Source organism: Ambystoma mexicanum, chromosome 11 (assembly GCF_040938575.1).
Source record: "Ambystoma mexicanum isolate Mex_15411 chromosome 11, UKY_AmexF1_1, whole genome shotgun sequence".
Classification (NCBI taxonomy): Eukaryota; Metazoa; Chordata; class Amphibia; order Caudata; family Ambystomatidae; genus Ambystoma; species Ambystoma mexicanum.
In genome coordinates, this window is record NC_090934.1 from 831,225,304 (window position 1) to 831,251,890 (window position 26,587).

General features: G+C 45.7%; 1 protein-coding gene across 1 annotated transcript in view; it reads left to right on the forward strand.

Moving 5' to 3' along the window:
• OTOG (otogelin) overlaps nucleotides 1-26,587 on the forward strand; it is a 1,239,067-nt gene that overhangs the window by 502,549 nt on the left and 709,931 nt on the right. Inside the window, exon 24 of the mRNA XM_069625375.1 lies at nucleotides 24,280-24,426. Within this exon, the coding sequence (XP_069481476.1) occupies nucleotides 24,280-24,426 (147 nt within the window). The remainder of the gene's footprint in view (nucleotides 1-24,279; nucleotides 24,427-26,587) is intronic.

Genomic DNA, 26,587 nt, shown 5'->3' on the forward strand with positions numbered 1-26,587 from the left:
CATTTAAAGCAGCACCGACATACCCTGACAAAACTGCAGCTCAGCTCCTAACTTAAAGCAGCACCATGTACCCTGATGAAACTGTGCCTCTGCCCCCTAAGTTAAAGCAGCACTCGCAAGTCCACCATCATCCCAGTGCCCCCACTGACCTGTGCCCCAACCCCTGAACCCAAGGCAGCACCCGCAAGTCCACTCTCATCCCAGTATCCCCTCTTATCTGTGCCCAAACACCCAAACAGAAGACAGCATCCGCAAGTCTTCCCTCATGCCAGTGCCCCCACTGACCTGTGCCTCAACCCCAAACCCCCAGGCAGCACCCACAAGTTTGCCCTCATCCCAGTACTCCCTTTGACCTTTGCCCTAACGCCAAGACAGCACCTGCAGGTCTTCTCTCATCGCAGTACCCCCAGTTACCTTTGCCTCAAACCCAAAGGAGGAACCACAAGTCTGCCCTCGTCCTAGTACCTCCACTGACCTGTGCCCCAACAACAGAACCCAAGGCAGCACCTGCAAGTCTGTCCTCATCCCAATACCCCAAGTGACATCAACTCCCGAACTCAAAGCAGCAGCCGCAAGACTGCCCTCATCTTATTACCTCCACTGGCCTGGTCCCCAAACCCAAGGCAGCACTCACAAGTCTGTCCTCGTCCCAGTACCCCTACTGACCTCTGATCCAATCCCCAAAACCAAAGGTAGCACCCTCAAGTCCACCCTCATCCCAGTCCAATGTGTAGCACAAACCTACTTCAACTCCTCTGGTCTGGGTCCAGCAAGAAGCACGCCTGCCAGACATCCTCCTTCAACACGAACACTTGGGAGCCGTGCCTTTGAATCCAGGACTGTAGCCTCTTCCATGGCTCCCTGTTGGATCAGACTCAGCTGCACATCAATATTCAACTGTTATAGCAGCTACACTTGTGTCCCTAGATGTACATGACACATGATGCACATGTGATATGCGTATCCCAGTGATCCACAGTAAGGCCACCTCCATCCTCAAAATTCCCAATGCCAATGAGCCATACCTGTGAATGAAGTGTGAGCACAATCACATTGAAACATTGACAAGCAAGTGCCAAAGAGACACCAAAGCATCAGTGGACCAGAAAGGAACACAACGTACAAGAAACTGAACCGCAAGTAGTGAATGGGTAGAGGTGAATGAACGGTCACCAGATACAACAAACATCTAAACCATGTGGAAGATGTGGCAAGGCACATGAAGAAATTAGTACCCGCCCCAAATGAGAGACCCCAAACACCATCATGAAACATCTCACCCATGAACAAATGCATCCCCACATTGACACCATTAGACACACAAAACAGGTGGTCAACCAGCACCGATACACCAACACCAAACATGCAGTTCCCCTACACAAGGAATGGCATTATACAACAGACCTTGTCACCTTCAGCCGTCTGATGGTACCTCCCCATATGTGAAACACATGTCCACATGTTGAAGTCAATCAAAGTAATGCCACCATGGCAACCACAAACAACCCACAACATTACTTACCACCCATGAACGGATTCACAAACGAAGTTCCATGTCAACCACTGCATATATCTATCACATACCCATGCACACCTTGTGCACAATTGGCCACCATGCCTATATTGCAAAGCACAGAAGTAGACAAACAACAGATGCCCATGACAAAGATGTAAAATTGTCAATCCCAAGACATGTCACCTCCCCACATCTACAATAGACCATACGTTCATCGAACATGGATGCAACATACTAAACATCACACACAAAACATGCACACATGTCCCCCAGCAAACAGCACATAACAACAGGACCCAGAGAGTCTGCCCAAAACCCACATGGCAGCCAAAGGACATACTCACTTGGATAACATGTCCAAACAAAAGGTGCACATGGACAAAGCGACAGCAAGCTGTATGGTCGAATAATGATGTTAAAATGTATCGAATACAAACTATGTACAAAAAAGAGGAAGGGAAAAATTGGCCATGGAAAAATTAATAAATAAAAGAAGGAAACCTACAACTAAAGAACTATTTACATGAGCCAGCGGGCTAGTCCAATGAGACCTCCGACAATGCCTCCGCTAAGGCCTATTACCCTCTGCCTGTGCCGCTTGCATGCGTGCCTCTGTTTTTGCCTGGAGGGGTTGCAACGCTTCCCTCATATGAGATTCTATCTCGTCTGCTGCCCTGCAAGACTCCCCCAGAATGGCAGCCCATGCCCGCACCAATCTCTCTTCCACCTAGGCCCTGGCTATTGCAGCATCACATGCCCACTGCCTCTCTACCTTCGGCTGCCTCACATAGTCTACCTGGGCCCTACACCAAAACCATTCAGGTGCTGTTGTGCCTCACACCTCACTTGTGCCATGTTCATGCCTGCTTGCCTCCAGGATGTGCCTCCTCCCTGTCACCATCTCCTGCTTCTTGGCATTACATTTGTGTCACAGGTACTCCCTCTGACTGGATGACAGTCTGCATTGGGGGAGTACAGCACCTGCACTGCCCTCAAGTGCCTGGTGTACCTCCACCAGGGAAAACAGGCACAGTCAGACTGGGCAGTGGTAGGACAAGTGCACAGGAGGCCATGGTGGTAGCTGGCATGGAGGCCTCAGTGGAGGACGACTGGGGCACAGATAAGGAGGAGGAGGAGGGGGCCATTGCAGTGGCCAGCACAGAGAGACCACCGGAAAGAAATGCTGTTGCCAATTGTACCAAGAGGTGGCCCATGTGCACGTGATGCTCTACAGCCAGCTCATGAGATGCTTACACAGCATCAGGCATAGAAGCCTGCCACCTCAAGGCACCCATCAGCAGGGTCAGCATCTCATCCCATATGCCCACATCTGCTGGAAGTGTGGCCTCGGACTGGGTGAAGGTGGGTATTGCTGCAGCAGATGGCCCTGGGACAGGAGGTTGTGCTGACCCCTCCATAGTGGATTGCACATCCTCCTATCTCAGGGCCAGGTGTGCATCCTGCACACCCGCTCAGAAACCCCACCTGACACCATGCGAAGGGCTGCAATGGCCTCCTCCCCCTTCTCCTCCCCCTTCTCCCAGATACCCCCAGAGAGGTATGCATGGTTTCGAGCCCCTGTATGGACATATAGCCACTACCCTGTCTCACCACTGCTGAGGTGTCCACTACAATGATGGAATTCTGGAACTCATGCTCAGCAGCATTGCCGATGTATGTGACCCACCTCCAGCCACATCACCCTCAACAGAGGTGGACACAACTGGACATGGCTATCTGTGTCTGGGTCTGGAGGCCTTGTCCCTGGGTTTCAGCTACACAGCACTGCTTGCCCCCTCTTCTCCTTCCACAGCATCTGTGGAAAATGGAACAAAGAACATAGGCATCAATCAACAGTGCCAATGCATGTGTAGTATACACAATAGTAACAGTATCGTAAAGTCAGCATGAGTCACCCAGCAACTGCCACACACATACACACAGGCCCATGCCCTGTAATCAGAATGAATACAGTCACACAAATCTATGAAAAATGACAAGTCAAATTGGCGAGACATGCCCATGTGAACCCAGCACAGTGAGGTGTGGCCACATGCATATGGAAACAACTCATTCCACATTACAATACCAATGCTGCAGGGACCCAAGTGTATCCTGCAGACAGGGACCTTGGAAGGGCACCTGGCCACATGTGTATCCTGCAGACAGGGACCTGGGAAGGGCACCTGGCCACATGTGTCCATAGCACCATAAGCAAATCTCCATACAAACGCATCTAGTAACATGCACCCCTGACAGTCCGATGTGAATGCATGCAACACGTACATGCACCCATTGGTGAGGATCAAGCAATAATGCGGTTGCCCCTAACCCCAACAAAAGCCATGATGACATGTCATGTATGGCCCCTCATTCAGTGGCCTGACAGATCGCAATGCTGTCCCAGATAATCAAATTGACTAAATTGCCATTACCACATGTCCGTACACATGTGCCAGTCTCCGCTGCTGAGTGGGGGTGATGCAATCATTTGCAATTGAGCAACCCGTAGAGGAGGCATGCCTCGCAAAATCTCAATCTGGCAACTGTTCATGTCTGAGTCCTTGCTGTCAGCATCTCACATAGCATGCACACGAGTAGTCTTTCTCACTAAGAACTGACTGAGCACAACCTTACACCTGTCAACTCCACAGATGTATGCCATCACATATGCCCAGCATCAGTATGAGGCGGTATGCCAATTCAGAATTGTGTATCACAGATGTCGTATAAAGATCAGACTTGCTAAAATCATGCATATCCTTGTGGGCCACACAAACTCGGTAGACATGTTCTCTCTGTGGGTACTCACCAGCAGCTTGGATGCGTGCCTACAGGTCAAGGTGCTATGCATGGATTTCTCCATGACCCGGAGATGAAGGGGTGACCCCTGATGGCAGCATGCACAGTGCACCTCCACTGTCGCACCTGCCTTGAGGTCTGCCTTTGCCTGGCTATGGATCCAGAGGTCATCCAAGCGCTTCTTGGCGTGGTCCATGGTACAAACTACACTCCCTCCGCGTTGATGCCAGCTGTGATGTCCTCCCAGATCTTCAGAGGCCCAAACATCCCAAACTATTGCTTTGGGTTGAAGAGGGCATAGTAATGGGCCAGGACCCGCTCACCCAGAATGCCAACTTCTGCTACAGTGAAGTTGGCAGTCCACAACCTGGGTTCTGGTCGATGTACTGGGCTGGTGGGTAGAAGCTGGGCCCTGACGACACGTGCTGTGGAGCTATGGTGGTGGAACAGATGGGTGGAAGTTCCACAATGGCAGATGAGGTGGTCACAGAGCCTGACAGGTGAGTCACACGAGAATAGGCTATGAGGGAATAGCGGGCACTCCAAGGCAGTGCTGGTGTTCAGCAGTCAGTCACACTCTACCAGGCAGTAGGATATGGTGAGGCTTGGAGGTGATATAGGGCAGGAGAAGGCAAGAAATGTCAAGAGGAAGGAGGAACAGGTTTCTCCCATACATGCATGAGTGTGAAGATCAGAGGAAGGGGCCCATGCATGTAATTTCCATGCCAGACGCAGCACGCCTATATGCTTAAGGCTGTATAGGACATGTGCTCCCTTGCGTGCTCAGTGTCAGAGACATTTAGGGGGTTCAATGCGTATTTCCTGTTGTGAGCGCTGATGGAGATATTTAGGGGTGCAACACACATTTCCTGGTGTGCGCAGTGACAAAGACATTTAGGGATTGCAACGCTCATTTTCTGGCGTGCGCGTGTGAGTGAGATAGCTAGGGGTGCAATGTGCAATTCCTGCTGTACTCCGTGCCGGAGATAGTCAGGGGGTGCGATGTGCATTTCCTGACATGCATGAAAGCGGAGACTGTTAGGGGTGCCACACAGATTCTATGCCCATATTGACGTGTAGCTTGCCCTAATGCACCATTAATGAGAAGGCTCCACAGAGAAGGAGAAGACGAAGACGGCGAAGAGGGCAGAAGGGTCCACCACCTAAATCTGGTGGTGAGCCTTCAGATGCCCCTGTACTACCAAGGTCCACAATGGGCAAGAGGGCCCAGCCAGCCTGCAGAACAGGAAAAGGGAAGCACCCCATAAAGAGGCAGAGGTCAAGTAGGGAGAAGGGGCCACCAAGGAAGAAGCCCTTTTCAGATGAGGAATTGACAATCCTCAATGTTGATGAACACTGGGTTGACCTGTACCCTTGGGCTGGCAGTACCCTTTCTGTGACCCAGTGGTGGAGGATGTGGCAGGAGGTCACATACCACATCAATATCTGTGGTGTGGAGATTTACACTGTGGAAGAGGTCCACAAGAGGATGGGGCGCCTCATGCGATGGACCAGTGATAAGCTTGGCAGCAATATGGCCTATGCCCAGGCTATTGGATCACCACATGTGGATGAGCTGACTCCATTTTAAGAGGTTGCCAATGGACTCATAAGCAGTGAGCAAGTGGTTGGCATGGGAGACATGGATAATTACGCAGCCACATCAGGTGAGTGCCATGTGTGCATGTAAAATGTGCTTCCATCTATGCATGACATGCTGTCAAATGTTGTGGTACAGTTTGGTGGGGTCCTCCTCACCCATCCATCAGGACTGAAATAATGCTACCATGGTCACTTCCATCACTTGTTGTGCTTTCCAGGAGGTGGATGCTTGATGTACGTGTGCAGTTGACATTGATCTCACAGTACATATCTCTATATACATAATGTTACTGCAACGGCAATCCACCTGTGTGAGGCAATGGCATGTAAGACACATCTCATTGGACACACACACAGTGTAATCCTAGTGTATTACAGAAAGAAATTATGTCTTACACGGAATTACATGGAAGTACACAAATGTCTGTATGTTGTCAGAGTCGTCCATTCATTGGCCCTGGCCACTAGCATGTGTGTGCGGATAACCACGTATATGGTATTGGGCAATGTGGTTATGGGAGTAATGGGGCCTATGGCAACATATATGCTGGCATCTAGGTTTGGTCAGCAGAAGTAGTGGTGACACTTTGACATTTTTCAAGTAGACATGGGTTAGAGTAGAGTAGGGACTCGGCAATGATGCACCAACCTCCATCATTCCTCTGGTAGAACTTCCACTCTCATACATGTCTGGATGTATGTATGTTCTCCTACTCCTCCAATGCACGGCATGAAGCTGGAGCTAATATACACCAACATGATTGCACAGGTCATTGAATGTAAGTTACCTGTGTCTTTCAAGTTACAGTGTTCCCAGTTTCAATGTGCGATGTATGCGTGAATGGACCTGCTGTGTTTGCATGCATTGTAATTGACATATGCCTGTTCAGCCAGGTAGTAAAGCCTCTGTGTATTGTTGTCTGTCTTTGTGCAGGTGATGATGCAGCGAATGAGGAGGAGGCAGAGGATGAGGCACAGCCATCCACCAGTGCAGCCCAGGTGCTGTCCCTGTGGGAATCCCCTCGTGCAGCAGCACGCCATCAGTGAGCCTGACAACTCTTAATGGATAGTTCCGGGACTTTTTTTTTATTGTCCCTACGGTTCGGCCATGTGTTTTTAAGCATAAATCGGTAGATCGTAGAAAACTTTCCTATGGACCTTACCCGACTTTTCGTCCATTAACGCACTCGAAATGAGCCGCCATTTTGTGATAATCCTATCATTTCCCCCCATCGACCTGGCTCACCTGCGTTTGCGGCACTAAATCATATCCCCCGCCCCTGAAACAGACTTTATCAAAACATTCATATTCCCCGCCTCTATCCGTGACGTGACTGTGCTGCGTAGGCAAACGCGCCCAGGCGTCTTCTACGCGACTCCACACAGAACCCGGAAACCAACACAGATCAGCTCACAACACAGCGTGCCACAATTCGGAATATGAAACTGTACTTTTAAATCAAACCGCAAGATTGTAAATTTGGTAAAGTACATTTATTTGACATCAAATGTTTAGAGAATATTCAGCGATTTGCATTTTATTTTGCTCTCGATCCAAAATAGTTCGTCTTGAGGCAAGCGATGTTCGTGTGCAGTACACAGGGTGTTGGTTTACGATAAAATAAGCTCTTCGGTCGCACTGATAATCGCATGGCTGTTCCAACAACGAGGCACTAGGCCACCACAACGGTATGTATGTTGCATCTAGCCGTTAGTACTGCGTAAGGGCATACTTGTACTTGGCGATCGTCCCATAAAATGGTCAGGGTGGTAACGTTGTTCACGCGGAGAACCAACTGGCGGTTGTAAAAGCCATCCGCCGGTGTCTGGTACTCGTGACACATACAATAATGAAGGATGTACCTGTTTTAAAAACATAAAAAATGAAATTAGTCTCACCATCAGATCTTTATTAAAATTATTCATTTTATATATTAGGTCGGGAAATTATTTCATAGCTAGGACAGTGCAACTGGGTATTATACGTCATTTCCAGTAACCCCCCCCTCTCCTCCGCCTTTTTCAGAGCCGCCTGAGCGCCAGTGGACCACTTCGTCACTGATATCATATAATATGGCATTTGCAACGCGCCTATACACAAGTGTTCCAAGGCGTGGCGAGGCAGGGAGGGGGGGGGGACAAGGAGAAGACAGACAACGATCCTACTAGGCCAGGTGTCATTCAGATCGCGCAAGTGCAGGGGTAGGGGGAAGTTAAAAGTGCAAGGGGAAGGGGAGGGGGGAAGTGGAGTACAAGGTAAGTAGCATAAAATAATAAATACATAGGGCCAGCTGGTGGCGAGTGCAAGGTAAGTGCAGAACAAGTGCTGGGAAGGGGGGGCTGTAGGATACTGAGACAGTCCCCCAGTGCAGGGGTTGACAGGGAGGCAGTGCAGGTGGAGAGTGGAAGGGCCCAGGACCGAGGTCGCAGACAGTGGACCAGTTGTAGCAGGGGAGAGGGAGAGAGAAAGCAGAAGCAAAGAGGAAGGTTTTGAGGTGCTTCCGTAAAAGGAGATGGTTCTCCTCAAGATAGTGCGCGGTACAAAACAATATGCCACATAGAACGAACAAGTACAACTTAACCCGTCTTTAAAGCTACTGTATAGTAATTAAATTGCGGTATAAACTCATCTAAAGAGTTACTTACATTATATTTGCATTTTCCATTGTGTCTGTGCGTAGGGCAGCCCCGAAATACCACTCCTTCTATGCCGACGTTATTTCTTCTAATGAACGAACATTAAATGGCTTTCGTTTCTGAAATTATATCCATTATCGTTTCTTACGTTATTGCACCACACCCCCAAAAAGAAGTCTTTCGGGATGGTCCCGGCCTGTCAAGGTCAAATAACAATAGAACCTTATACTGAGTCGTGGGCCATTCCGGCACCCGAGCAAAAAATCAAAGCAGCTGACCTTCACTTTGAACGAGCACACATTCCTAGTTAGCTACATTCAGTGTAAGGCCATCTCATAGGACTTGAAATTTACACTCCATCTTTGCATTTTGTCTGCGTGCTTTGCAGCCCCAGAGAACCATAAATACGGAGACATTCTATATTTTTTGAAAAATGATTTATATTACTGTTTGGTTTAATTTAATGCGCAAATGAACAAGGTTGGATAGACACATTGCATGTACACTGAGCAATCACTTTTATTTACACAATACATAGCTACACATATTCAATGGGCCTGCGACATGAGGAGACTCCAGAGCAAAGTCACAGGTGACACCCGGGTGGTTCGCACTACTGCACGGTGAAGGGAGGGGCAAGGGTGGAGAGACACATTGCATGTACACTGAGCAATCACTTTTATTTACACATTACATAGATACACATATTCAATTGGCCTGCAACATGAGGAGACTCGAGAGAACAGACAATCAAATTACAATCATTTAAACCGTGATGTGTATTTCTCAATGAGCTCTGCTTTAGGTGGACATGGAACAGAGGCAATGTTGGGTGGCAATGCAGTTGTCCCCTGCACAGGTTCGTTCACAACTCCATGTATGTGCCTATCTAGGACATCAACAATAAGTCTCTCAATAAACTCATATTGCATATCCTCAAACACTGGTTTGATCACCCATTGTTTACTTCTTTTAGTGAAGGCCTTATTGTAGCGAAGCGTCCCTAAAGTTCCGGTCGTCCTACTTTGTTGACGGCCAACATTATGGTTATGTGCCAAGACCGCTAGAAGAGTCCGATTTATCATGCCCTCCATGCCAAAATGCAATCGTTTTGGCCTGTACTTTAGGCACATATTGTGGAACACCTCCAAATCTCCTGTGTGGCAGAATTCCGTGAGTCCCCTCAAATCTCTTGTTATAGTTTTATCAAATACAATCTTTTCAATGGCTTTGTGAGTGGGTGATGAAGGAATCAACCACTTCTTCTTCCGTGCCTCCTCTGTGGACAAATGGCCATGTTCACAATTGTGGAAATGTTGGTTTGTGGTCCAGCGGTGAACGTTGCTACAGTGTAGCATTACTGACCGCCATTTTTCCAGTAGAATTTCCAACGACCCTCCACATGTTTTTGAGCTCCACCAAAGATGGTTGCTGATTGACTTGGACCACTGTGAAATACCTTGCATATCTTTTTTTTTACCTGCAGCCGACATTTTTTTATTGATTGTTTTTGCAAGATGCCATACGTCAAATTGGTGATTTATATTTTTGTACTCTTCTCTCATTGTCTTGGCAATTGAAACGTGTCTGTCCGTGGCTATCAGGTCGATCACCATTCCCCGCGATTGTAGTTCTTGCAATGATGCTACAAAGCCAACTTTCTCCATGGCCACTGAGGATGTACTTTGTGACACCTGCACGACCACCGAACTCACAATTTTCTTACTTTCCATGTCCTGAAAGTGGTAGGTGCAGTACTTGGCTGAAAATCCTGGGCTGTCGCACTGTCCATCACCGGCTAGCCTGAACCGTTTGCCCGCGAATGTACTTTCAATAGACATTTTTTCCATTCTCCAAGCTTCGCTAATGGGTGGAAATAGATAATCGGTTTGGTATTTGTAGAACTGAGTTTTCGCAATGAAATGGATTCCCACAAACTGAAAGAAATACTCTAACTTTCTAAAACTTGAACCACTAAAAAGTGCGGCCGCTGCACAAAGTAGATTGCCTGCTGGCAGTTGCCCCAGCATGGGTTGTGCAGACCATGAGAAAGGATGATATTTTGTACAGGTGGCATGTATTTTAAGGTTAGTGCCTCGAATTGCACGAGTCACATTAATCAATGGCTCCCCACATACTTCCCCACCAACCGAATGCCCACATTTCATCCTAATAATAATATCAATCAAACAACTATCGAATACAATGAATTTGGCCTCTTTCCTTATACTGTCACTCTGCATCCCAGCTGGTTCAGCCTGTAACGTTGAGGACATGTCACTCACATTAAAGGTACAATCTCTGATATCGTCTTCCGCTATGTTCAGTGATATTGATGGTGTTTCATTGTCGTCCATTTCATTCTCTTCCATTGCAACATCTGTTCCTTCTCCGGCGATGGGAGAATACAACAATTTCTTCAACTTTCTCGCGGTCTTAGTTTTTGCGGGTGTGGATTCTGTGAATTGATCTCCGACTGCATCCGAACTACCAGGAGGACATTCACTATCAATGGCTGGTGGTGGTATAGCTCCGTTGTCAATCACTTCATATTCTTCCCATTGGCACGATGCATCTCCAGTCTCAAGTCCCTGCCAAAAGGTTTGACAAGCAACATCTCTCGTTCGCTTCACTGTCTGTGTAGATCTAGTTCGTACACCCACTCGCAACTAGAGGACAGATTGGAAAAGGGATGTTCAGTTTAAACACAACTTACAGTATTGAACTATTAACAGTGGAAAACAACATAATATAGTGACCAGGACACTAACCTTCTTTTGATTTCTTTTCTTTGAAACTTTCTTGCCTCGAACTTCAACATCTGGACGCTGTTGCTCCGACTCGTGTGTGCATGTCTCCACTTCCTCTTGCGCAGCAACGACTATATTTCCATGATAAGCACATCCATCACGCACTGACGCTCCATCGACTCCCTGAAACTTAGAACTTTCATTAGTATGTATAATAATATTGAAAACACAAAATGTACTTGGGGACCAATACCCACGTACATCTCAATAGCAAAACACGAATGAACGCATTGTGTAGAACATTCAAACGACAATTATTCACGCATTGTTGATCTAGTTAGATGGAACTGTCAAGATCCATACCTCGGGCTCCGCATAGACTTCCATTGATGATATTATTGAAGATGACGCTTCAGCAACTCCCTGAAACACAGTAATTGCATTAGTATGGTTTTCTATTTTGTTAAAAAGAACATAAACTTTGTGCAGGCGTCAACGGCTCATCTAAATAGACCTGCACAAATGGTCAGTTGTCTAAAATAAGTAATGGATATCTAAATATGATTCGATTTGCTCGATCGTTGGAAGTGTCACCACCCAGAGATCTGCATCAACTACTAGGGGTGATGTTCTTGTAGAAGAAGCTCCGTCATCTCCCTGAAACATAGTACTTGCGTTAATAAAGAAGGAAGTATAGCGGATGTAATCACGTCATATGATCTTGCTTGATCGAACTGTCAGTATCCATACCTCGAAATGCATAAGAACATCAAGGGACGCTGTAACTGCGGTGCACACTTCTGCAAGCTGTTGCGCCGACCCGTAACTGCATGCTCCCCCTTCTTCTTGGACTAATGCTCCATCGACTCCCTGAAACATAGGACTTTCATTAGTAATGAACACAATATTGAAAAAAGAAGACACATAGGAGGGCGACGACAGAAGGACATATCAATGGCTAAAAACGAAAGAAACATTGTGTGTAACAATCACGCTACAAGAATGCAAGATCTGATGATCTCCATCGATGGAACTGTCCGGAAACGTACCTCGAGCATCTGAGTGACATCAACGGTTGTCGTCAATGCGTTGGACTCCTCTGCATCTCCCTGAAAGACAATACTTGCATTATTTTGGATAACAATAATTATAACTGAAAACAAAGACTAGAGGACGAGTACTAGGGTGTACCATTAGGTAAAATAATTACACGATAAATTAAAACTATTGATTTACATGCCTAAAACAAGTCAGTGGCAGAATAGCTAAGTAAGATTACCCGATAGGCGCTTGAAGTGGCTGATGACTGCAATAACGACACGGATGGAGAATCTTCCGCCTTCATATTGAGTGGATACATAAATGGGGAAATTATTGTTAGCTAATGCTACACACTACCGCAAGGCCGAGAGCTAAATCCGTAAACTTGACTCACCAGTGGAGGGATGTGGACGAATAGAGTGGGAATAGCGGTTGAGAGCAATTTTCGCTTCGCTCGCGGTGTGTTCTTCTTTATTAGCAATGATGTGGAGTACATGTCTGAGCTAAAGTGCCTGCTGCAGATGCGGTATCGATCACCCCTCTTGTCCGCAAAGACTTCTAGGACTCTACTTTCAAGCTCAGACGGTGGATATCCGCAATATCGGACCCATTCTCTTATCTGATCTATTGTCTTAGGGAAAACATGCATTATAGTACCTTCAGATTTATTATGGGTCTTCGAAGGGCAACCGCCAATGGAACAGGCAGGCATTGTGGAAAGTTCTGAAAAGTAAAGATCAACAATTCTCTATGAATACCAATGTGTTAAAAAATTAAATGACACATAAAAGGTTCAATGCAAGGTTCGTTTTGGTTCTTGGAACTATACACGTTATTCACATGCGGATAAGTATTTGAATAACTTTAAAAAAATAGAAAAATAATTTGACTAAACTCAGAACATGTGACTAGTTCCTTGCATGTACTGTCTTCAACGAAAAGAAAACATGGATGCAATTTGATGACTACTAGCAAATAGATATAAATTAAAAAATTGGACGCAAAATTATTATGGTACATGGCCTTACCTTGACGAACAAACAGTTAGATGCAGGGATCAGAGTAGTTTCTTGTCGTAGAACAGGGAGCAGTTCACAGGTTGCAAACTGACGAGTTTGCTCGAAGTGGTCACGGAAGTTCACAGAGACGAAGAGCAGATAACCAGCACCTTCACGGGTTGACTAGCAAAGCGCAAAGAAGTTCTCATTAGAAATATGAAGTGGGTTATAAAGAATTCGAAACAGGGGTGTGTTTGTGAATGAATGACGTGAATATGTCGTGGCATTATGCGGTTTGCAGGGGGGCGTCCAGCGTGAGGGGGGATGCTTGGCAGGAGACACGGGGTCTGGAGGTAGACATGGGAACAACAACCCATGCTCTATAGACCACTTTGAAGTGTACATGGTCTTTGGCACCTCTTGGCCTTTATCGCTCCCTGACAGCTCCACTTGCCAGCGCAAGTACCCCGGTGCGAACTGCCTTTGATAGGGCGGGGGGTGGATTGGGGCGGTGGTCGTGCAGACAAGACACAGGAAGACTCGTGAATGGAGACACACTTATGTGGATTGCAGGGGGGCGTCCAGCGTGAGGGGGGATGCTTGGCAGGAGACACGGGGTCTGGAGGTAGACATGGGAACAACAACAACCATGCTCTATAGACCACTTTGAAGTGTACATGGTCTTTGGCACCTCTTGGCCTTTATCGCTCCCTGACAGCTCCACTTGCCAGCGCAAGTACCCCGGTGCGAACTGCCTTTGATAGGGCGGGGGGGTGGATTGGGGCGGTGGTCGTGCAGACAAGACTCGTTTGCCGCAGGGCCTCACCAAGGAGAGGCCATCTAACTGCATGTAAGAGGCAGGCTGCAGGATCTAGTACATGGAAGGCAGGGGGGTGAGTTTATAAATACCTCACCCTCCCAGGAGAATATATGGGTGCAGTTGTGGTGCAGACATGTGGTGTGACAAGACAAGGCACAGGAAGACTATTCAATGGAGACACACTAGATTCATTTAAAAAATCAAAACAACCATTGTTAAAATATATGTTGGGTTTTATTTTAGATCTTAATTTCAATTGAACATAAATAATAAACATTACACATTGTAAAGTTCCGGTTGCAGCACATCCAGGGAAAATCCGCGGTATTGTCCACTGTCGCTGGGGAAATGTTGTCTAATGGCAAGTACCGCACAGGCAGGTATTACTCTCCGAACGCGGTGTCCGAGCCTCCCGTGAAGCCACCAAGTGAAGCAACGATAGGCCACCAGCCTGTACCACCTGTGAAAAAGAAAGATGCAAACTGTATTAAAATGACAAAACTTTCTTATCAATGTCGATTCAGGTAAAAAATGTCAATCTGCTTTGAAAAAAATTCTATCTAGAAAATGCACAATATGGAACCAATTTACATGCGTTCGAATGATATGTAGATGTAATTTTATATGTGGGAGACGACCATGAAATAGTAGTGGCATCACTGACATCACAACCAGAGTATACTTACTCGTTACTCGGATTACGCGGACAAACAGTGCCGCGAAGTTCGTACATAAGCACCATCATCATCCTCAACACGGTCCGTGAGAGGCAGGCTTCCCTGAACTCTGGCAGCTCGGAGATGCATTGCGGACTTGGCTCGCCTTCCGAAATGTAGGCCAAGCACCCGGAATTTTCACGGCAGCAGCAGTTCTCCTCCTCAGTTGGCATTAGCTTGCACCGATTGCACGTGCACCAGGTGGAGACGCCGTCCATGCGACATGGTCCAGGCTCTTCATCCGTTGACTGGTCCTCCCAACTGCCGCCGAATCCCCATTGTTTTCGCGTGCTTGCCTTTCCAGTAGTTCCTCCTCGGTGTACTCGGGCTCGTACATATACGGCATTATTGTAGCCATTGTGTGGTAAAGAAAGTAAAATAATTTACAGAGATGGTACAGGTGTTCACAAGGCCTAGAAGCGGCGAAGGTAGCTGACCAGAGCACAGAAACGAGTCACAGAATACTCAAAGTAACACAGAGAGAGTAATGGAATCGAAAATCTGCTGCTGTGTGTTGTGAAACTGTGTGTTTATACTTATTGAGGAAAGAGGCGTCCTGCCATTTCCATGGCGACACTTCATTAGCTGAGGCGCAGCGATTGTTGACACGAAACGTGCTTTGGCGTTGGGAAATGGGCGGTACGCGTCTGCTGATGTCAGGCTCAGGGGCGGGGGATTTGATTTAGTGCCGCAAACGCAGGTGAGCCAGGTCGATGGGGGGAAATGATAGGATTATCACAAAATGGCGGCTGATTTCGAGTGCGTTAATGGACGAAAAGTCGGGTAAGGTCCATAGGAATGTTTTCTACGATCTACCGATTTATGCTTAAAAACACATGGCCGAACCGTAGGGACAATAAAAAAAAAAGTCCCGGAACTATCCTTTAAGATGATGCTGCTGAATCTGATTTGGGGGGCATTCTGAAGGACATGGTGCAGGGTTCACCACTGAGTAATCCGGATGTCATGGAGGTCCTCGTGTTCCTTGAGGCTGCTGATTCTGAGGAGGAGAGCCAGGAGACCCTGGGCCTGGTAGTGGGAAGTCCTGCATCCTGCCAGATACAGTGTCTGCAAGATTGCCTTCGCCCATAATGGAACCAGCAGCGGAGCCTGGAGTCAACCCGAGAGTTGCAGACTGCCAGCTAATGATAGTGAGCTCACTGCAACGGGTCCGGGCTTCAACATCGCGCCTTGGTAGGCCCTGCACATGTTGTGCACATGTGCCTGCCGGACACTCAGAGTGGGAGGATGAGTTTCTGCGTGCAAGTGCCCATCGGGGCGGGTTTCTGCAGGAGATGGCCAGGGGCATTCATTGCCTGGCTTAACATGCAATCCTCTCAACTGCTGCACGCACCAACAAACAATGCCTATTGCGCCAGGTTGGGAGAGAGGACGTGCAAAAACTGAGGAATGCAATTCTTAAGGATGGTTCAGCTCTCAGGCAATTCCTGCATGATGAATACCTGGCCTCTAGGGACCTCCAGCGGCAGGTGATGGAGGATGCCTTGATGGAAACACTGCAGTGTGGCGATGTTGGCATCAAGGGAATCCCAACATCAAGATGCAGAATACCACAGTAAATTCTGGCTGGTAGAGATGCTGACTTTAAGGGAATCACAACATAAAGACGCAGAAGCCCAGAAGAAATGTGTCACGTCTCACTATAGGTGCTGGTCTTGGTGGTGCCGCGGGAGAATCCGGAATGCTGTTTCTCTAGCCCATCCCAATATGGGTACCTGGAGGCACCATGCTCCAGTGCTTGACTAGCTGTTCCCGAGTGCTGTTTGTCTCTGCCCCCATTGTGTCACGAAATGGGATATCAACAGTCTGACACTAAGCCACTGTGCATCGCTACTCCCGAGCATGACACTCCATACGTACCTAGGATGATCATTCTCTTGGTATCATTCTTATTACATGCTTTCATATTTCTGACCTTTCTAGATCTCTTACCCCAGCGGTTACATCCGCCTTCCTCGTACGCCCTTGCATCCTTCCATCCTTTGGTAACGTTTCTTTCCCGCCATTCACGGAAGTCAGCTACCGGTTTCCAACTCTCCTGTTACCTCCCGTGTCAACCGAACATGGTAGGATAATGCACGCACATTTCCGCAATCATTTTCTCACAGATCTTCTCTGATCTCATCTGTTTTAATTCATTTCAGCAGAGACCTTGCGTCCCCAAATTTTTGCCATTTTAGGAGTTGTATCTACAAAAGAATCGGCTACCGCAACCCACAGACTACAAATCCATAGTCTCCCTTCCGGACTACCTAGAAAGATCAATAGGGCTGGAACAGATTCTTTCTCTCTTTTTAGGGCTCTACCTGTGCTTATCGCAATCCTCCTTCTTCCATCATAGGAAGCCCAGAGTTCCCCACGGAATCACCCAGATTCACCTCTTCCAGCATTCTCAGACAGGTATATCCTCTTCTAGGCGTTAGGATTAACACACCTTTCTGTATACTCACTTCTCCTGTTCTCTCTGACAGACTCCTTGAGGCAGTCCTATCCTGAGGGCATCCAGTATGGCATTCAGTGATCCATAGACCAACCCCGACTCTACACTCTCAATTCCGGCACGTAGGGTTTTCTTCCCCAGAGGGTTTCCCTGGGGGCACTGCATACCTTTGTTCCCTGTTAATCAGGCAGAAGGCTGTAAGGTTCTCAGGGGGGTTTTCCTGACTTCAAGGAACTGCCATCTGATCCAGGTTAGTGGCCTTCTACATGTTTTCCCGCTTCCATGACAACATGCCTTCAGGCAGAGATGTTGGCTTTAAAGGAAGCCCAACATAAAGACACAGAAGCCCAGAGTAAATGCCTGCTGGCAGAAATGTTGTCTTTAAGGCAATACTGCTGTCAAGATACAGATACCATGAGGCAGTCTCTGCATGATGAAATGTTTGTCACATAGGACATCCTGCAGTTAGAGACATGAAGGGTCAGCATGCATATTGATTCAGACTACTATGGACGTACATCACCAGGACCTTGTAGTGATTGGGACCCTCATCCACGCATCCCTCTCATGAGTGGTCCTAGCCAATGTGGACTAGGCTTTGGCAATGCTTGGTCAGCATGCACCATCCGAGGATCCACCACCGCATGGTGTTTCCAGTTGAACATTGCACATGTTTCCATTGGCCATGTTGACACACACCCCTATCCTCTTGACACTGCCACCTCTTCTTCATGCGCCCCAGTGTCCATGCCTGGTGGAGGGGGCATGCTTTTTCACTTGACTTTTTGACACTTGTGCCCCCCCGCCCCTTACAGGGTGGACCATTTTTGTTTTTCTATTTGTTTTTTACCCCTATCCAAGGTGGACTATATTTCATTTTTTTCTTGCCTAGGGTGGACTGTATTGTTTTTTTACCCGTGTACTAGATGGACTATATTTCTTTTTTGTCCTCATGCAGGGTGGACTGTTTTAGTTTTTTACCCCGTCCAAGGTGGACTCTATTCCTTTTTTGTCATCATCCAGGGTGAACTGTGTAATCATTCTTATTCCCTCATGGCAGGGCCATTGCCCTCTCTTGAGGGCATTTCAAGCTGGAGGACTGGACATGCATCCCTGCTCAGTGGAGTCAACTGATGTGGTGTTGTGGACTGCTACAGCCTCCCACATAAAGTTGCACATTCCATTCCACATTGATGTGCATATGTGCAGTTTATATGACTGACTCCTTCAGCTGGGTTTTGAGTATTTTGTCTCAGTCTCATCCAGGGCCCACACTCCCGGAGAGGACCCCCAGCACCCTATTTGCACCCGACTTCCCATTCCCTTTGCTGGACACTGGCCCTTCAAGCACCAATGCAGAAGCCCAGTGTTAAGTGTATGTGGTGATGGATTCACAGCACCACAGCTGTACCAGCAGGTAAGGTTGTAAAGTGTAAATCTTGTTCATGGCTAGTGACATATGCATCCCAATAATGGTGGGTTGTGGTACAAATAGGGGTGGCATGAGTGATGTGATTTGATGATTTTTGGGTGATGGTCACTGTCACTGAAAGTGGGAGTTGGCCAACATGTCTTTGTGTCTGCATATGCTTTGGGTTTCTGGTTGCACATCCCAGACTTGCTGCTTGGAGACAGTCTCCCCAGGATGTTCATGTGCACTTTGTGTATTTGGTGAGGACTGATGCAGTGGCCTCATTTTTTGTGTGGCATTCCACTGGCACTCCTGTCATGCCAGCCTTGCATGCTATCTCCTGCCATGTGTCATGTTGAGTAACCACTCCATGATGAGGGTCAGAATGGCCAATTGGGTACTCTGGTAATCTCATGGTAGGCCGCTGCACTCTGGTCCTCAATTGTGTTGTGTTTCCACATTTTCCCATGGAAATGGGGTTAGCCTTGTAGTGTGAATGTGATATGGGGTCCCTTTGGGTATCATTTCCATGGTCTTTTTTGGTTACCAGTCCACCCATGTCCATGTTGCATGGACATGCAAAATACCTGATGTCTCATTCTAAATCGGTGGATGATCCAGTTTACATGAATGCATGTGGGTGTTGTGTGCGGTGCATTACTGGTGAGGTGCAGTTGTCAGATGCAAGAATGTCCTTCTCATGTTTCATGTTGCTGATGTGTTCCCATTAATATGGACAGGGAATGTTGAGGGTGAAGTGTGTGCTACCTTACCTTTTTATTCCTATTTGTGTACCCTGTCGTTGGCTAGTTAGCTTTCTGGTATTCCTGGCGAGCATACTCATGATTGAATGGGGTTTATGTTGAGGGTATCAGAGACATGCACATGGAGAGCATGGAGAGTGTGGGTAGGCAGTCGTTGGTTTTCCCTATTGCAGGAGAACATACATGGCATTAGTGTGCTGCAGGACCACAATGGTACAGATAGAGACATCATGAAGATGCCAATCACATGATCCCTTTCTTGCAATTGGTGCATGCTACCCAGGGGAGCACAAGGTATGGTGATATTGTGCCTGGGGGTGGTTTCACTCTGTTAATGATGTTGTGCCTCTGACAAGAATACATGTATTGCCACTTGCTATGACTGTGTTGGTGGTTTCTGCACTTGATGGGGTGGATGTGGAGTCATTGTAGTGTTCATGTTATCGGGCACACACAGTTTGCTTCTCACAGATGCACATTCTCAGGGTGTTGTGATGGGCAAGCTGGATTGGCCCCATTGCATCATTGAAGGATATCAAGAAGGTGGCTTCACTGTGTGTGCTCCGAAGGGGTTGCATTTCATGTGATGGATCTTTGTACAACCTGATTGCCTGTGTCCTGACAATGTGACCGTTGGCCTACTAAGGGAATGGGTGGTGCCTGTAGATGAGGCTGCTGTCCCACCTGCATCTCTACTGCAACGACATGTGGCAATATTGTGCAGGCCACAACAAGTCCAATTTGTAAATTGGGTAGATCCATTTTGCATGGTGCAGAGTCTACTTTTTCAGTGGAGAGTTTTGTAAATGAGGCCCATAGTGTTTGAATCCACATGAGATAAAGAAGCAAAGCAAATGGAAGTCACAATTGATGCCTTGAGGGCTAGCTTCAGAGGTCATGAATAGGACACATGCTACTGTCATTTCCCTGATACTGTCAAACTAGTTTCATACAGCATGAAGATTCTCTTAGCTGTATGCTATGGCAAGGGATAAAGAACTGCGCATTGTTAACTTCTATTGCTTAAATGGGAAGGATTCCAGATTTTTTCAGGGATTGGAAAAGTGCTTAATACTCTGAGACGGTGGCAGCCTTGGACCTCATTATGCAGTTGGGTACAGAAATAGACAGACCATCTAAAGTGACAGCCAAACTGGATAGTACATCCTTCATTCCAACATGTTTTAAACCCTTAGCCGCATGTGGTACCATGGAGAATCCATTACCTAAAAGGATAGGGTTGGTATTCCTTTGTCACCCAGCAAAATTATTTGAATGCTGTGCCTTATTTATCTTGAGCAAGAGCTTAATCTTAGCTTGTGTGTCCTCAATAAACTGTTGATTATCTACCCCTGACACAGGTGACTTTATTTTTTATGTGCTGCCCCTGCAGCTGGAAAACAGTACACAACTCACTACGAAAGAGCTCATATGAATATGGTCTATAGCTGAATACATATAGCAAGAACCACCAGCGGTGGCACAGCCAGCCCGGGACCATGGAGGATTTTAGAGGAATTGCTCATCATATAAATCTGTAGCACAAAGATATGAGACCAATTTCAAAATGATTTCAGACGCATGTGAACGTAATTAACTAGCATTGAAAGAAATGTCAAGCAAGGGAGCACAGCACATGTGACACAAAGCAACTAATAGCAAAGAAACATGAGTCTGGAAAGTAAAATCCGTACCATATCAATATTGCAGTCTGTGGAGCCAAACATTATTTTCTTTTGTAAGAGAGGTGGAAAAAGCAGGTAAACTATCCAACAAGGAGTAAAATGTGTTTCTTTAATAGATGTCTTGATGACAATGGCCCAGGGGGATGAGGATAGTGCAGCCTGTTCTAGCGTTTATAATTAACATTGTATACAGTTACATAGCATACTGATACGTTTTGCTCTAGTCATATCAGTTTAGGCTAGGCATAACAGTCATAATACCACACTCAATATAAGACAAGAAATCACACGACATATATTTCATACATCAATAATCTTTCTTCCTAAACAGATAGCATGTCTGTTGTCTGACTTTTATTTTTTAGCTCGTCACTTGGAAGACGTCATTGTTCCCGTCCCCTGTTAGGTATAGTGCAACTGAAAGAGAACTTTTAGGGAAAAGTTGTCTAACTGTAGGTTAAAGTCTGTAAAAAGTATACTGCTTAGATGAAAACAGGAAAGACAGGCTAAATGTTCTCAAACAAACAATTCAACTTTATTTCGGTTAATAACCATGAAAGTACAGAACAGTACACAAACACTGAATTACAACAAATACCTACATCATTCCCAGACGAATGAAAAAAAGGTAGTAGTCATAAAACATTGGCCCTGGAGACAATAAAACATCGATACATAGGATTGCTCGGGAGTATAGCACAGGGGCTCAGGGGCAACGTGCTCGTCTTGGAAGCAAGATGACATGGAGCAACACAGGTTCGATTCCTGGGTCCACGCTTAGAAACCTCTGGGCATTAAGTGTGTTATAAATAACCAATTATATCAATCATTTAATTGCTGAGGATGTTCTCGTATTATGCATTCTCTCTGCTTGAAGTTTATGGTAAGAAAAAAGGGGAAATGCAGGTTTGGTAAAAATATGAATTCTGTTTGCTCCATTTCCGTTTCAACCATTAATTTAAACTGCATGCTGCTGAGCGCGAGAGGCAAATGTGGGATCGGTGTCGATTGTGGAGGAGCTACTTTTAAATGACTGTGTACTCTAGTCGGTTGTCCTGTGGGACAGTTTCGTAGAAATGAGTGCAAGTGATGTGCAAATGGTCTTATTGTTAAACCCCCCCTCTGAAATAATAGGCACCCTGTTATTAGCATTGAAGGAGAAATCACGCTTCGATAGAGTTGATCAGCATAACGATCTGGTTAGGCATCTACCCTGGAGCAAAGATGAAGGCCAAGCTCGGTTTGCTATTGCTGTAAACTGTCTGCAGTCGCGAATTAGGGTTTTATGTTGGGAAATGGGATAACAATATCTGCACGAATATAATCCAGTGGTTCTGTCTCTCTGTGCTTGAAACACCCTATTCAGAATGCTCATACGTATGTACTTAATATCAGGTTTAAATCAGCAAAATGTTCTGCACTGGTTCAGCATTCCTGTGCGCAGTGTTATAGTGAAGCAAGTTCATTTATTCTGAGGTTTGGCTCCATTTTGACCACATACAAATTGACAGTTGGCTATTTAGTGCATGCAATATGGCACACCATTGAGGATGTGCGAGTGAAAGCGCCCTGATTTTTTTCAGATTTGGTTGCTTTGTGTGTGGGGTGTTAATTTTCTCTGCTCACTTGATGCGTTCACTCTTTTTAATTTGTGTTGGTAAGTGTGAGCCCTTTGTTCTGGTTGATTTGTGAGTATTCCTCTGATTGTCATTGTTTGGAATTGTTAGGTTGACTGACGAGTAGTATTTGAGTTTCTAAGAAGTCTTCTCTTAGCGTTGCAATGTTCTCGCCATGGATTGGAGGTTCCTAACAATCTTGGTCAGGACTTTAATAGAACTCTCTATGGCCACCAGGGGCCACAGCCATCACTCGTTGTTAGTGTGTAGTATATGAGCATATTAAAATGCTTTAAATGCTGCTCTGTGGATCTACTAGCCATGAGGCAATACCCTAATAAGGCTCGAATTGATGCCTGTTTTTTTTCTAAATAACAAGTGGTGTAGTTTTCATTTGGTTAACATGGTGTTCCAACAATAGCTTAACTGACCTAAGTTAAGGGGCGTCTCCCCATGTTAACCTACCGTTAGCACCTGAAATCAGTCGAACTATGTCACATACTTCAGACACTCCTGACTGTGCCTGGGTAGATGTAATGTTTATTTTTTTAACATAGATTTATTAATCTGAGGTGATTATCCATGCTTCCTGATCCAAAGAGGCTCCCTGGATCTCTCTCATGTGCTGGGCAAGAAAGCAATAATTCAAATCAGTGACACAAAATATCCAGTGGAAAGTTTATATTTTCAAGCGGAATAGCCAAATCTAACTTCAAAGGGGCAAAGAAACGGGTGAAGGAAGGAACCACGAGACAAAAGGATGGTGAAAGAGAGAGGTAACGTGTGTCAGAGGAGCCAGCAGTCAGCGGGACCATTCTAACAGAATCCAGATGTTGTAGGGTTAGATGCTAGGTGACTGAGTCATCGTAGAATGGAGAGTCAGTGCAGTAAAGGAATTCTGAAGTAGTTAGAGTCTGTGGTAAATGGGCTGTCGAGCCAGTGAAGTCTGTGGTAAGTGGAGTTTGGACATTGAAGTAGAGTCAAGAGAGTGGAGCCGGAGGGGTACTGCGGGAGTGAACAGTGGTTTGTCATGGTTACTAGACGGAAGGGCTTGAGAGACCTAATTTTAAAAACGTGGCATGACAGAATAACCAGCAGCTATGTTAAAAGGTTACAATGTGCTGCTACGAATATCTTACTTTTATTTTTTCCATTCCATGTATACTACTTCAAACCGAAAAGATGTAGAAGTGTTTTTGTACAAGAGTGAGCTCATTTGTCTGCAGTATGTTTCAATCACTGTACGAGTGGGTCACTTTTTTTTAATAAATAAGGATGAATTCAGTATAGTTTTAAACTAATATTAAACTAATTATATTGAAATTTAACACTAAACATAATTCTGATAAGACAGGTTTGGAATCTTTTCTAAAACTGTTGACTACAGCATGATTGCTTTATAACTGCACAAAGTGCTTGACTATTTTAAGTGGCTAACTGATCTCTATTGCTTTGAACAGAGCGTTTCAAGTATTATTAACAAGCAACAAAACATCCACGTATGGCAAGCAGGATTCTTTACCTTCGTTCATTTCTCCAAAGAACATATAACCATCCTATGGGATCAAAGAACAACTGTCCACATACAAGTTGGACCACAGTGGCAGGTGAGCTCACATTGCAAGTAGCCAGAATGTTTATTATGCAAGTTTGTAAATATAACATTCCAGTAGCCATGTGAAATCCATATTTTGTCACTACAAACCAGCAATCCGAGTGCAGGCAGCCCTGCAGAATGTGGTATAGCTCCTTCTTTTTTTGTGTTGCGTTGACGTAACTGGAATCAATTAATATGTTTCTATTTCTTCATCATAGCCTTATTATGTGTGTTACTAAAGGATATGCTACATTCAACATTTTCACTTGCAACATTCACAACTTCTACTTCTGATCAACTCTCATTGGATTTTTGAGAATGTATTTCTAATGCGCATGAAATCTAAAGATTATTATGTAACAAAGCCTATATACTGCTCGGCAAACAAAGCAGTTAATTTCTAGTCAAGCGACAAGATATTTTGCAAGTTTACAAAAAGTAGCTTGCCCAGATCAAGAGTGCATGTTTACAATTATTCATAGATTAGCAGGTTTAATTCCTGAGAGGCCTTCTGAGTTCTCATTCAGTGTAAATAAAATGGATAGGTGTCAGAGATGGTGAGAGGTGCAGTCTAATATGCTGAGAAATGGTGCAAGCCACCTGGTCGAGTGTATACGCTTCTAAGCTTGTATGATGGCACTAAGTAACAACATCACGATAAGAAGATTTCTTAAAGTAATGTTGGCCTTTGTTGCTGCAGGTCTTTGGCTCTGTTAGCTATGGACAACTTAATTCCTGCACATTCCCCATCCTAGTGGTCAGGTCGTGACCTTGAATTGGACTATGAACCTGAGAGGTGATGACACTTAAGACTTCATCCAGGCTGATCCAGTAGAGATAAGAGCACTGGTCGGATCTCAATATGGAATATGTGTAGTGCATTTTCCAGAGGCACCATGCAGAGCTTCTTCTGCCAGAGGCCTTAAATTCTGGAAACTACTTCAGCAGGGAATTTTCATTCTGTTTATATTATCCTGCTGTATAGCAATGAACAGGCCCTCCAAATGTCTAGGTTAATGGTTTTGTACAGGAGGATAAGCCCCAATCACTAAAGTTAATTCATTTACACTTTTTGATAGGACCCAATCAGTGGTGCTCGTACAGTTACATTTCATAGGCTACTTCCCAGGCAAAGGCTTAGGTTGTAGATTGACTCCAGACATGCCAGTCACAAAAATAGTCATGGACAGAATTGGCCTGAGCACACTGTGTATTTTTGGAATGCCAGGCAGAGGAGTCCTATCCCACACACACATTGCAGGACCACTGTCCAACTGTAGGAACATGCCCCTTCACTCGAGGAAAAGAGATTGCTTCTACATGCTCCATTGGAGTACAGCTGTGCCGTGCTTCCATGAATTGGTCAAAGGAAATCACAGTGCAGAAGGCAGCGTGTCATTAGTCGTTGAGTGGGGGTAATTACCCTTGGGAACCTAAGGGTACATGGCGTGACCTTTACATTTGAGTACCTTGGGTTATCAGGAGAGCAACATAAGACATGCACTCCTGTCAAAATGTTCGGTCAGAACTCATCAGACGAAAGTGGTTATGGTAACATCTAAACATTTGCTGGGAAGCTGCACCTAAGTCGCAACTTAGAACATGATTGACCTTAAAACAGGAATATATTATGAGTCAATTGATCAGCTCTGAGCAAATGGCCCGCAGTCTGTTCTGTCTATTGACTACTTACTTACACTTAATATCACCGCATTATAAAAACAGGCCTTCTTCTTCCTTTCAGTTTCCTGATACTCATCGTTTCTCATCTCACCATTCCACCACATTCTTTTCAATTCATATTTATTTATTTATTTGATATCTTCTTTTGTGTTTTTATTTTTTTATTTTCCATTGTGTTTGGTCTCACATTGCGTTTTTAGCACAGGTTCAATGTCTTTGTGTGCCCCAGTATATTTGCTTTAGTTCACCAGGATTAGTCTATGTTCAATAGGAATACACGTATACATATTTACTGCCCACTGCTTTCCAAAATATCAATGCTTCAGAATATGAATGAGTATCCTGATCCGGACACGTTGCTTGAACACATGTGTTTGTTCATCATCCTTGGTACTAGATTAGCATTCACTATTGGCTGCTTCATTCACAATCCAACCCCATCCTTGTGGGGTTCATAGCGAACCAGAGCTTGATGCCCTAGACCAGAA